The 14,462-nt window shown below is 32.5% G+C and overlaps 2 protein-coding genes across 2 annotated transcripts; one reads left to right on the top strand and one right to left on the bottom strand.

The window, feature by feature from the left end:
* Positions 1-8,778: 8,778 nt before the first annotated feature.
* Positions 8,779-9,798, bottom strand: LOC106461452 (histone H2A). The gene has a single exon (XM_013921275.1). The coding sequence runs from the start codon at positions 9,762-9,764 to the stop codon at positions 9,390-9,392; it is 375 nt and encodes a 124-aa protein (XP_013776729.1). The 5' UTR covers positions 9,765-9,798; the 3' UTR covers positions 8,779-9,389.
* A 309-nt stretch (positions 9,799-10,107) lies between these two features.
* On the top strand, positions 10,108-11,173 carry LOC106461450 (histone H2B). The gene has a single exon (XM_013921273.2). The coding sequence runs from the start codon at positions 10,180-10,182 to the stop codon at positions 10,552-10,554; it is 375 nt and encodes a 124-aa protein (XP_013776727.1). The 5' UTR covers positions 10,108-10,179; the 3' UTR covers positions 10,555-11,173.
* The last annotated feature ends 3,289 nt before the right edge of the window (positions 11,174-14,462 follow it).

Here is a 14,462-nt window from a genome sequence, read left to right as displayed (position 1 = left end):
ACTAGGGTTGAATTTTAGTTTCGCTCTAAATACATTGCGTAGCTTATTCTGATCGGAAGTTATGATTGTTATTCAAAAACGTAGTTGATGTATGCCAAGTTTCAGCGATAAAGAACAATATGAAGCACAGTTTGCTGACTTAATTCTCCAGAAAAGAACATCCAGCATCACTCGAATCTTGAAACTTTAATGTTCGTCTGTCAGTCAATGTATAATGGTTGGTTTTTGTAATAAGAACGAGTCCTAATACGTGTTAAGCTATTTCTTTTGTTCCCGGTGTTTTTCAAATTATGTTGACACTATTTGTAAAAATTGTTTTTGTAGCAAACTTTCGTTTTTGTGTGTTTTCTTTACGGTGCTAATTCTTGTATTACTTGTTCCTACTACAGTTACTTAGTTCACTCTGAATCTATTCCAAGTTAGGCTGTAGAGGAGAACAAAGTTACGTTATCTGAGTATCCTCTATATATTCCCAAACTTCTCCCTCTTTTTGTTTCCACACAATAGTTTTTCTCTATTACAAAGAAACCTTTTTCTTGTTATAATTATAAAACAGCTTACGATACCCTATTTACCTGCTGGTGGAGTGGGAACTACTTTTTTAGGTTTTTAATAAATTGCCCCATTTTTGGGATACTATATGTCTTTGTATTTTTTTGTCAATTTCTTCTCACCTTTTAATAAAATATGAACAAAAATTTAGAAAATAATATGTTAAAGTAGTTAAATTCATAAAGTTAAAATGCAATATTTCAACTTAGTAAACCTGGTAAAACTGTATTTAACGGTTTATAATCCTTACCTCGTTTTAATTAATTGGATTACTTAATCAATAAATATTGTTTCTATATGTATCTTACTTAACACAATTTTCGTCTCCTTTACATATGGCTACGTAGTTATGACAATTATGACATTTTATTACATGCCTTTCAATTGTTTTCTCCATTTTGTCGTCCTAGCCATGCTGTGCCGCTAGGTAACGTCTACACTTCTTTTTTTCATCCAGTGGTCAAATTGGAGATTATGTTTAGTTATTTAACCTTTTTTGTCGGTTTCTCTTATTACCTCCTTTTCAATGTCGCGAGATAAAGAAAGAGAAGAATTATCTCTATGCATCACCTGTTTGAAAATTGTTACCCTGGTTATTCTAATTCATATCCTTTCCTTCTTCTTTAAACTTGGAACCTAAACTGTATTCTCTACAACCTCAATAAATAGACCCATAAATTATTATTAGCTGCTTTCTCGATCTGACACAAGACTTTGGATATGAAACGCAATGATTATTCTTAAGAATAACTTTACCCTACATAAGAATATGCAAGTACGTTCACGTCATTCTTTATGGACTAATCTTGAATTAACTACAAACTACCAGAATGAAAAACCTAGAATCCTGCTCGAGTGGATATAACTTAGAAGTGCCTTCATAGCCATTCCTACACACTCACAGAACATGAAAAAAACGAGTGGATATAACTTAGAAGTGCCTTCATAGCCATTCCTATACACTCACAGAACATGAAAAAAAAAACAAAAAAAAAAACGCTTAACTATCTCAGATGCGCACATTTCTAGATGAATAAATATATAAGGAGAATTCTGGAAACATGCACAGTTCCAATTAGGATTGTCACTATCGTTCTTAGGGTACTTATCTCGACCAAACATTTTATGTCAACCAAACTAATCTTGTATTTGGAAAAACATATCTTAAAAACTGTGTCCTTGTCATTCTATACTTGATCAAGAAAGAAAACTCACAACAACATTAATTACGACCCAGATTTTGATTTCCTTTGTTTTATTACTTTTAAAGTTCTAAACAAACATTATGAAACTGTTTGTAGAACTATCACTGGTGGTGAAATTAAGACAACTCCTTCTAGCGTGAGAATGAAATTGTGGTACATTCGCTTGAACAGAAACATCACATTACCAATTTCTGGGATAAATTGGATATGAAATCTTAAGAATTCATACATAAAGCTGTCAGCTTTTCTCAAGGAAAGCATATATAAAAAAATTAAATATTATAATTGTTAAACACTGCCCATCGAAAATAATAGCTTTAAAAACATTATATGTAACATTTCACGTAAGCCCTTTAAGTAAAAGTGTGAAATTTCAGTAGAAGACAGAAGTGAATTAATGTTCTTCAAACATCAATACGTTTATTCTTCCAGAGGTTTAAACATTTTATAACAAAAAAATAAATAAATAAAAATACAGTAAAAAATGACAAAGGATAGAATAAAGCGTTATCAGATAAGTATGGAATCAAAACATCATTTCAAACTTCGGGATGGGAAGAAATCCATAAAATATTTACTAAAGCAGCGCCTTCTTCACAAAGAATTGCAGTAATAAAAACAACTTCTACTTGAAACATGTGGTTACACTGTCTTAATTTAACAATACTTTAAATTTCTGTGTCCAAAAAATTTCAACTATATGAAAATGAGGTAAGAGGACTTCACTTAAGGATTTGACTTCTTGGAAATAATGATAAACCAAATTTTCTGCTACATTTATTGGGTATCCTTTATTTTCAGATGAAGGTAGAGATTTATTTGTTTTAATGGGTTTCAAAATAAAAGTTAATAGTAACTTAGTAATCGAAAATAAGCAACATATTTAATTTTGAAAAACTTTATAAAACTGCCATACTAAAGCCACACGATCCGAAAGTAATTTTTGATAAACATGAAGATTTTTCATGAATTGTTTTAGTATCGAAAGGAGAAGTTGAATATTTTATTTAATCAGTCGAGCAATGTTCTAACCGCGCTCACAGAATAACAGATTTACTAGCTAGCTAGTGGCCAATCTGAGCCCATAGTTACTCCACATATTTCGTCATCAGAGAACTGTTTTGTAGTAGAATAAATCAACTTTTCAAAGAAAAATACTAAAGTTTGGAACGGTCTGTGGTATTTATGATAAATCGGAACAAGTCCCAAATATATATTACAACTGTTTTCCGAAATAAGCTAGGAAGTGCTGGATTACATAACTGAATATTTTCGTGTAAACAGACACTTAAGCCAAGTATCTTAAATGACATTTGAAAATTAATCAACACAGAAAAGATATTTTAAAAATTCAGTGATTAATATATTTATGTAATTCACCTAGTTTTAATTTTTTTTTACATAATTCGAAAGTAAGAAATCATTAAAGACGGTACTGAGAGCCTAAGAATCATGTGTGTAGTGTCGTGGCCTTAGAATCATGTGTGTAGTGTTGTGGCCTTGGAATCATGTGTGTAGTGTTGTGGCTTTTTTTGTTTTTCACTCGCCACGGTGACCCTATATTTATAAAGTTTTGAGAATATGTGGTATTGATGCTACTAATTTATTCTTCCGGGTTATTGAGCAGACAATCTGTTTAAGATATTAAGAAAAAATCTGAAGCCCAGTTTATCACTAAAGTCATCTCTTATCACTGAATTAGACCAGTTTCAAGTAGCACTGGACAAGAACAAATCTGTATGTAAGGTAGCAGTAGTGAATACCAAAACACCATACATTAATATATATAAATCACTACTATAAGAAGCCCAGTCTTGATTTGCATTTCTCCAGGGTTCCTGATGAAGGGTGTAAATCCATGAAACTGATTTAAGTCACTGAGAAGTGGTGACGTGGTATTTTCAGATCAAACTGATTTACTGACAAGTTTTTCTGATAAAAATACCCGCGAATGACTGCAGCTTTTGCCCCGTAATTTAAGTGAACTTCCCGAGTGAGAGTATTCAACCGAGTTTTTGGAGTTTGTGTGGAAATGGGAGAGTCTGGACACTTTAAATAAAATGGACAAAATATTTATTTTCTACAGCACAAAAACACTGAAAACTGAGCATGTACCCACGTGCAACGACGGACAGTCTTCACAGCAGGTTGTACGACCGTTAGTCTTAAGTTTTCTTTATGATAAGATGGATTACCTCTACACTGAACGATGAATGAACTCGGAAGGTCTTCTAACTCAGTGTTGAACACTTGTGTTTCTTTCACCAAAAACAAATAATACTGAACGTGAAATATATGGGTGATCTTAAAAGTATTCAAGGCTTCATTTTCAATATTTTAACAACAGAAATGATTATTCTAACCAAATTGTTATAATTACGATAAAACAATGTAGCTACCCTTTATTAATCTTTATTATCACCCATCTTTCGAATTTAATATTTTTATAAGTGTAGTTAAAATTAATTAATTGTAAAATTAAAACAATTTTACTTGAAATTTGAGAAAAGTCTCAGTTTCTCATTTCACCAAAAATTTAAATATGGTTACTTAAAAACATACAGTTTGCATTGCCCGTTTTGACTTAAGAAAGTAATATGGAAGAACATTTATAACTTCGACGTTGTTAAAACATGGTGGTCATTACAAAGAATAACGTTGGTTTTAACAGACACAGATTGTAACTCACATGTTGCTAAACCTACATGTTTACCATTACACAAAGTAATAATAGTAAGCTTAAGATGCAGTTTGTGAATCTTTTAGTGAAAATATAGGTAATGATAAAATATTTAACTCCAACGTTAGGCTTAATAGTGTTGTTAATATGCTACTTGTATTTATTGTTGATTTATTCTTATGCTACAAGGGTTAGGAGTAATGTCAATGTTAAACGCTAACAGTTTGTGAGATGCAATGGGTTTTGTTTAGAAACTCAAAACTGGCATGCACTCTTAACGAAGCTGGAAATGAAGTTGCACAATTTGTATGTAGAGTTTGTAGATTGGAGGAGAAATTGAAGGCTGTCCTTAATAGGGTAGAGGTAATGGATAGTGAGAAGGGTAAACGGCAGCAGGATATAGAGAGAAACTTAAGGTTTTGCATGCTAAGAATACAGTGGATTTAATTATAATGAGCAGATTCTATTAAGCAACATATTCCAGTCTTTATCTGTGCAGATAAAAACTAGGGGAGAAAAGATTAACAAAATAGATGGATAGAGATGGGAATGAAAAAGATAAGTAAGCTATTGTTATATGAGATTCTTTAGTATTACACGTGGATAGGACATTCTGCGGGGTAAATATGAAGAAAAGAATTAGATTATGCTATCCAGCTCAGAGGTGGAGGATATAACTGACAGAGCAAGTGGTATAGTAAAGGGTGCTAGTAGTGATCCAATCTTTGTAGTGTACATAGTGAGTAATGATGTAGGGAAAGGTAGGTCAGAGGAGCTAATTGTTAAGTACAAGGTGTTGATAAAGGCATTCAAAGAAGGACTATAATAACTTAATTTTGTCAGGTGTACTGCTAAGACTTAATTGTGGGGATGAAATTGTAAGTAGGACACTAGGGCTGAATGCTAGGCTTAGATTAATACGTAAAGACAAGCAGGTTGGCTGGCTGGATTTGTGGAACGGGTTCAATGTAAAAGGAAAGCTTTTTGGAAAGGATTGTTTACAGTTAAATAGTATAGAATACGGGCTGGCTTATTTACAGGAGCTATTAACTCAACAGTAAGCGCATATTTTAAACTAGGACTAGACGATGGTTAGAGCCAGGATAATGAAGAAAAAATAAAATGTAGAGAAAATTGTAGTGTACAAAAAAGGTATAAAGATAGTTTTAATGTTATCATTGTAATGGTAGAAGTACAAGAAATAAAATGGATGGTTTAAAGCAATGGTCTGAAGAAAGAATTGTAATATAATGGAAATAACTGAAACCTGGCTGAATGTAGAAATTTTGATGACAAGAATTTTATTGAAATACAGGGTTACAGGTTATTTAATAGGGCAGAGTACTAAAAGTAAAATGTGAGTTACGTCCTGTTTAAGTTGAGGATATCAAAGTTAATAGCAATGAGGTTGAATATATTTGGGTTTCTGTTAGCGGTTAACAGATGAGAAGGCTTTTAGTTGGAATTTATTACAGATTACCAGATGAAAGTGATGAAGTTGAGGAGAAATCCTACACTGAAATAAGTAATTTAACCGTTAATTAATGAGGCTATTGCGGGAAATTTTAATTTCAGGCATACAGATTGTGAAATGTCAAAGTCAAATCATGAGAGAAACAGGTTTTTAGAAACTATTCAGGATGATTTCTTCTTGGTTAGGGAACATACTAGGAATAATGTTACTTTAGATTTATTGCTAACTTTTAATATATCACAGGGCAATGACTGGGGAATATCTGGGTGCAAGTAATCATTGCTCAGTTAGATTTCATTTTTTGCTGCATATGAAGATAAGAAATGATGATATTTTGGTTCCAAATTAAAACAACAACAACAAATTTTGAAGGGATGAGACAAGAATTATCTGCTGTAAATTGGGCAACTGAATTCATTGTAGATAGTGATCAAATGTGGAAAACATTTCAAAGTAAATTTGTGAATATTCAAAATAGGCATGATCCTTATAGAAAAAAAAGGGTGGCTGCAAGTGGAAAACCAGGCCGGACCACAAAGGGCATAATATATAAAATCAAAGAAAAAGAGTTATAAATTTAAGAAGTCTAAATTGACTGCAACGATGTGAGGCTTGGATGATTATAGAAGAAAAATAGAGTTTGTTAAACGGGAAATAAGGAAATCAAAAATCTATATGAAAAAAAGGTTGGCCTGAAAATGGAAAAAATTAATAGTAAATATTTCTTTAAATACATCAAAGGTAAGGAAATGTTAGGATGGGAGTAAGGCCTTTGGATGATGATACAGGAAGGCTAATATCTGACGATTGTGGGATGGCTGGGTCATTACATTCTACTTTTTCTTCAGTTTTTACCAATGAAGATTTAAACAATATTTCTTATCTTGAACAATTATTAGAAGAAAACAAGACATTAATTCTGAGCTTGTTAAGATAAAATTAGGAAGTTTGAATGATAAAGTTTCTGCACCAAATAATGTACAATTAAGAATTTTGAAGGAAGTTAAGAATTAGGTATGTGAGCCACTTGCTACTATATTTTAAAGTCCTTAAATAGTGGACAGATGCCAGAAGATTGGAAGTTGCCTAATGTTATTCCTCTTTTCAAGGGAGGTGATACAAGTTGTTCCAGTAATTATAGGTCTATTAGTCTTACATCAGTGATGTGAAAAGTTTTTGAAAGTCTAATGATAGATGCTTTGTAGTCATTTAGCAAAGTTTTTATTAATTGAATAAGAGACCAGTAGAAACTGTAAAAATACACAGCTTCAACTCCTTTCTGGATATAATTGGATAGGTTTCATTATAGAATATGTATACTGATGATTGAAGTCTATTCAAGAATATTTTGAAAACAATTTGTAACACATGCCGAACGTTCAAAAAGAAAAATGTCCTAGGGATTTCAAATAGATATTTTATACTGTAGATACTATTATTGAAAAATAATTTTAAAACAAACATATATATATAACAGTGATTGTAAAAAAACCAGTTTTATAATTTCCATGACTTTATAATTCGATGATTATCACAAAACATTGTATGGTGATATGAAAAAGTCTGTAAGTATAGGCTACCAACAGATTGATTAGTGACATTATACACGCAGTTTTTAACATTCGTTTTGTTGTACGTGAATTACTATCATTACAAAATAAGTAATAGTGGCTGGAAAAGTATGGTTTAAATCCAATGTTGCCACTGGTGTTTAGCATTAGATAAAATAATCTGGACATGGCTATCATGTTGTTGTGGCTGATGCTTAGCATTAGGTAAGATGATCTAGACATGACGACCATGTTATTGCAACTAGAGCTTATCATTAGACAAGATAGTCTGGAAATAACTATCATGTTGTTGCGATTGGTGTTTACCATTAGATAATATAGTCTGGACATGTCCACCATGTTCTTGCGACTGGTGGTTGTCATTAAATAAGATAGTTTGGACGTGAATACTGTGTTGTTGGGACTGGTGCTTATCAATTAAATAACATATGCACGCCGATCACCCATATTGCTTTTGGTAAATAATTATTGGTTTCGCTAATATACAATGTGTTTTCACTTAATTCTTATTGTTACAACAGAAATAATCTTAACCTTGGAAAGAACAAATAACTTGTAAGCGTCATCTTTTAATAAATGGAGAATCATTGTTGTTAGTCTGATATTTTGTTTGCTATTATCACGACTGATTAAATTGCCGTTCCGGACAGGTTTCGTTACACCAGTAAAGGAATACAAACCGTAAATGACGGCTTATAAATGCCGTGCTACAAGATATTGAACTTTACTATTAAAGTCTCTAACTTACGTGTTATCCTTGCATAATTAATGTAAAACATATTGATGAACTTAATTAAACACACGCTGTTTTCTAGAATACCAAGGTTATCATCCATGTATTTTCCAACAAGTTTGATGATGTGTGTATTTGAGATAAATGAGACTTCCACGAACTACAATATTTTTACTTTTAGGTTGTATGTAACTTCACGAATTATTATATTTTAGGTTGTCTTTAACTTCACGAACTACAATATTTTTACTTTTAGGTTGTATGTAACTTCACGAATTATAATATTTTAGGTTGTCTTTAACTTCACGAGCTACAACATTTTTACTTTTAAAAAATATTGTAGTTCGTGAAGTTACAGACAATCTAAAATATAATAATTCGTGAATTTACAGACAACCACTTTTAGGTTGTATGTAACTTCACGAATTATAATATTTTAGGTTGTCTTTAACTTCACGGACTACAATATTTTAAGTTGTCTTTAATTCCACGATTGTTCAACTTTCGATAACTCATAATTGTGTACAATCGCGTTTAATAAAAAATAAGCTCACACAATAATATCAACGAGTATAAATTAAATGCTTTATTATATAACCACTGACAGATTTATGTTACCGGGTGGGTTCAATGCTGTTCGACCACTTACGATAACTCTATAGCTACTGAAAGACACGTCAGCTTTACCTCATCTAACATCAGACTTTACTCCGGATTAAAACAAGGAACGAATGAGAGTACTGGACAGATATGTCTTGTATAGATTAACAAGTTACAATAACTACACCTATAAAAAGATTTTAAGTTATTCGCAACTTAATAAATAATACAGCTCTATTTACATGAGATGAAACATTATCAATAGTAAGAAACATAAGAGTTGTGTAAAAGTAATACAGCTATACCTTTAACGGAATGGAACTTCGAGAATTAGGTAAAACTTTACTAGTATATCGGAGTATTGAAGTTGTTGTGTTTACTGAAACAATCATCTTAATATTCTTAGTAAAGTTTGAGACACACATACTTGGAGGTGACACTTCCAAAGTTCCAGCCTGCCACTTACCAGTAATAACACAACATCATTTTATTGATAAGAAATCAAGTTGCAAAAAAAGGCGTCTCTTCAACAGGATGTGGTGGCCCTGAAAAGGGCCGATAATAAAATAAGATTTTAAGATTTTTTTTCGGTCTTTTTTGGTAGCAAAACCGCCTGGATGTTGGGTAAAACACCACCCTGAGCAATGGTCACTCCCTGCAGTAGTTTGTTCAGCTCTTCGTCGTTACGTATGGCCAGTTGGAGATGGCGGGGAATGATTCTAGTTTTCTTATTGTCACGAGCTGCATTACCAGCTAACTCGAGAACTTCAGCAGCCAAATACTCTAACACAGCCGCCATATAGACTGGGGCACCAGCACCTACGCGTTCGGCGTAGTTTCCTTTCCTCAACAAACGGTGTATACGACCAACAGGAAACTGAAGTCCTGCCCTGCTCGAGCGAGACTTAGCTTTAGCTTTTACCTTTCCTCCTTTCCCTCTTCCCGACATAATAAAATGTTTCTTGGATGTTTTCAAATGGATTAATGTTGCTTACGTCATCGTGTTCATGTTTATATCAGTTCTGTTGGGATTCATAATAATCTTTGAGTCACAATTTGATTGGTTGATATTGTATGAATAACCACCAGTGAGAAGTGAGGTTACAAAAGCAGCAGTTTGTGATTGACCAATGAACTATCTTTCCTCTGTTCATATGAGATTGGCCATTTTAAAAAATAAATTATATATCTTCCTTCATTCCAAATAGTGATTGGACAACTTCTGAGAGCTCTCTTTGTGGTCCGCTTTAAGTTAGTTTTCAATCCTCAGTTAGATAATAAATACAAGTCACAACTTTGGCGCTTGTTTTGCATGTGATTATTGTCGCTAGAGTGAATAGTATTGATCGTTCTTTTGAAGAATAATGCCGCCTCAACCTAGTGGAAAAGCCGTGAAGAAAGCAGGAAAAGCACAGAAAGCAGTTCGTGCTGGGGAGAAAAAGAAGAGAAAAAAGCGAAGGAAAGAGAGTTACAGTATATATATCTATAAGGTACTGAAACAGGTTCACCCAGACACTGGTATTTCCAGCAAAGCAATGTCCATTATGAACAGCTTTGTGAACGACATTTTCGAACGGATAGCAGCCGAAGCTTCTCGTTTGGCTCATTATAACAAGCGCTCCACTATCACCAGCCGGGAGATTCAGACCGCTGTTCGACTGCTTTTACCGGGAGAACTTGCTAAACACGCCGTGTCTGAAGGCACTAAGGCTGTTACAAAGTACACCAGCTCCAAGTAGAATGATCCGGCTTTTTTATTTTAACATAGGCCCTTTTCAGGGCCACCACATCCTGATAAAGAGACGCCAGTTGTTGTTTCGCAGTCTTAATATATATATAATTAAGCTACGTTAATTAATACAGGTTTTTGTTCTTTTTTTGTTTATGCATTAACATTTTCTTGTTTTGTTTCACAAAGTAATTTAGTTTATTTATTGTAAGATTGTAAAACAAGGTAAGAAAAAGGAATTACACTAGACAGTATTAAGAAAAAATGCTGTATTACCACTGATATTTTGTCAAAATAGGCCTAAAATCAATTATATTGAATTATAGGAGGTTAAACCTTGTATATAATGTAAATAGTTTTATTAATCTTAAAACAACTTTCAAGACATAATTTTTGACGTTATTATTTCCGTAATAATTTGCCGATTTTACTAGTCTGATTAAACTTGGACTACAGTTTTATTTTTATAAAATATATTTAGAAAGCTGGGCTCATTAGTGATATATTTTTCCACTGTGGTACTCAAGTGAAGTATTATAAAAGTACAAGTTTTTTCCCGTATTATTGTATTTTAATGCTCTATCATTAATTATTATAATTATTAATAAATCTATAGAGAGTAGTATAAATTTTCACAAAACTCTCTTCAAAACGCAGTTTTTAGGTTTTAATTTCAAATTAATGTATTTTCTTTGAGTTTTAGATAAATATTTCAATTTAAAAAACAATTATAACTGTAAAATATGTTGTAATATTCTTGCTCTATTCTAAGTTATAATTCAAATTACGGTTTCCTAAAAGCTATTTTGTTAAACATTGATCTTCACTCTGTAATTTATATTTTATAACGTATTACAATAAAAATTTGATCTGCTTCAAATTGACTAATTTGGTATTCGAGACTGTGCCGCTATCTATTGAGCTATTTGAACATTTTGTTCCTGAAAAATTCTCCTGATTGGACAGTGGTAAGTCCTCGCGGTGTACATTTCAAATAGCCCAATGTGGCTTTGCTTCAAAAACAAACCAAATATTTCTAATGTAATTGTTGATTGTTTGTTTGTAGTTAAGCACAAAGCTGCACAATGGGCTATCTGTTCTCTCCCACCACGAGTATCAAAACCCGGATTCTTGCGTTGTAAGTCCGCAAACATTCCGCTGTGCCACTGGGGGGCATAATTGTTGATAAGCGGATGGCGTATATTTTGTAGTTTAACCAGTATTTACAAAATTTTCATGATAGGTAAACATATTTTTATAATAAACAAATTACAAGAGGTAATGTAAGCATATCATAATATCCGTAATGGAAAAAAATCAAGAATTAAAAAAAAAGTATATTGTCGTGATATTCACACATTATAAAATTATAATGAAAAGACATCCCAGTTTCCATAATTTAAGTATTATATAAAGTCAAATCATTCTTATAAATAATGTAAGTACAACTGGCCTTTAAAAATTTTTGGGAGCGCTTAGAGAATTAAAGCGCAATATATTTAATATCCGACGAGCGGTAATTCTGTAGCAATTTGATATTTCACCGCGCCCATCTCTGAAATAACTTGTACTCTATATATTGATATAAGCACGGTACCTTCCAAACGCATAGTGAACCGAAAGACAGTTTCTATTTTCAAAACTGAATTGATTGTTGTACCTGTTATTGCTTTGATATAATTTCTATAAATATATTTTCTTTGTTGCTTGCATAATTATCAGATTATCCCGTTTGTCTGTTTTGTATGTAAAGTCTTGTAATTTCAGTAAAGAGCAAAAAGAATTAGTACATTTTAAAATATCTACTATGAAAATTTCACAGAGCTAATTCTTTTTTTGTTATTTCATATTAATATCGGTTTTGCTTCTCAAATCGTGATTTAATTATGTACAGATATTCTCTGGGTAAGATTTTAGAATGCCACCATGCTTGTGCTGCCATCTATCAATGACTTTAACATACAAAAAATCACGATGACAGAATTAAAAGTATTTGTATTTATACTTTGTATTCATGGCAAAACTTCTAAGGCTATTTGGTACCGTGCCTTACTTTAAACTACAACCAGGGGACAAGCAGGTAGTCTCTAGCGCCCTATTACCCACCATCCACACTAAGGGATTGACTGCCACTCTTATAACGTACCCGTTATTTCGAATTCGAGAGTTCTAACATAAAATTAACTCGAGCTTCCAGGATCAAGAGAAACACAATTAAAAAAAAATACTTATTATTAAGAAGTTTCCAACATATGTTTGGACAAGACGAACATGTTTGAGGGTTTAAATTAATTAGTTGAGAGTACTCTTTTAAAAAAGCAGATTGTATAAAAGACAATGCTTTTGTTATTAAATCTCTAATAACCTCATTAAATGCTAATTGCATACCCCGCTTTGTAGAAAGTAATAATTGAGTCATTTAACTGATTAAGTTCTTGTACCTATAAATTAAAATCCAAAAGTCTATAATATTTTTTAAAAGTCAAAATGTGCTCTATTTCAGAGTAAAAATCCTAAAACAAGGTAACCCAAGTGCATCGTCGAACGGTTTCCAGTTAACCATACAAAAAAGTACTGTAATTGACTCACCCAACTCTGGGTAATGGAAGCCAAAAATGTACAAAAACTGGAAAGATGCTCTATTTCAGGGGCTTTTTTATCCCTCTTCTCAGGCAAAAATCCTGAAACAAAATAACTTTTTTTTCCATCTTCTGTAGCTCGGACTGTGGTCATCCAAACTATCTCATATTTTCTGTGGATGTACTCTACTGGACTCTTACTTCACATACCAAATTACAAGGCAATCCATTAAGAAATACCTAAGATATAACATCTATGATTTTGATTAAGTTTATTCCTTCCTCGCACCAAAAGTACGAAAACTTCATTTGATAGAAAAATATATTTAACTTTAATGGATTTTTTCTTCAAATTTCGTACACTGATCTTTACAACCTACAATTAGGAATCTCATTTGGTGTAATTATAAGATATGTACAAAGTTATTCAATAAAAACCGATCAAATTTAACGAAACGTTTTGCGCACGCCTACGCAAAAAGTCACGTGAGCTATCGGTTTAACATTTTTACTACAGCTTCACCTATAAGTAAAAGTGGACCGTTTTTAGTTTTTTGTCATTCGGTTAAAGACGGCTGATTTAGAGCAGCAAAACTATAAGGTGAAAGGACTTGGATATACATAAGTATTGGTTAGGCCAAGCAAACTAGATTATCAGTTTCTAGCTCTAGTTTTCAAAAGAATCATACGGGTGGACGGTTATTATTCATTATTTATTGCCAACTTTTTAGAAGAAATTTACTAAATTTTATGAAATTATCCTAATTAAAGAGCGTTTAGTGTCACGTGATATTAAGCTTAAGCAATTAGCATAAATGATGATGCTTGATACGGCTGTACCGATTGCATGGGGGTGATGACAAGAAACTGTTAATCTAAATTCCATGGCGTTAGCATAAAGGAAGCTATTAACACTATTTTAGAGAGAAAAAACTACCACCATATATTGGTTCTGTAAAGTAAAGGTCTGTTCCGAATAATAGGATTTCGATCCTAAAGTTATTGTGGGTTACTATCGAGTGTCACTTTCTGATTTGGTGCAGTTTGTTGGTGTGTATTGACAAAAAGTCATGATATCTAATCAAGAACACCTTAGGTGTGAAAAAAAAAAGTGCAGCCAAAAAAGGATTGAGTGTGAGACTTAAAGGAATGAACTCAAAACTGGCGGCCAGACTGGTAGCTACACTTATAGCATTGATAAGAATTTTACAGCAAATATTCATTCATTAGTTAGCCAGGCCGCGTATTTTGTTTTACCCACCATCATGCCCAAAGTTGAACAAAAAACACGGCCTGGCTAACTAATGAATGAATATTTGCTGTAAAATTCTTATCAATG

Source organism: Limulus polyphemus, unplaced genomic scaffold, assembly GCF_000517525.1.
Source record: "Limulus polyphemus unplaced genomic scaffold, Limulus_polyphemus-2.1.2 Scaffold963, whole genome shotgun sequence".
NCBI lineage: Eukaryota > Metazoa > Arthropoda > Merostomata > Xiphosura > Limulidae > Limulus > Limulus polyphemus.
This window is presented reverse-complemented; position numbering and strand designations above follow the sequence as displayed.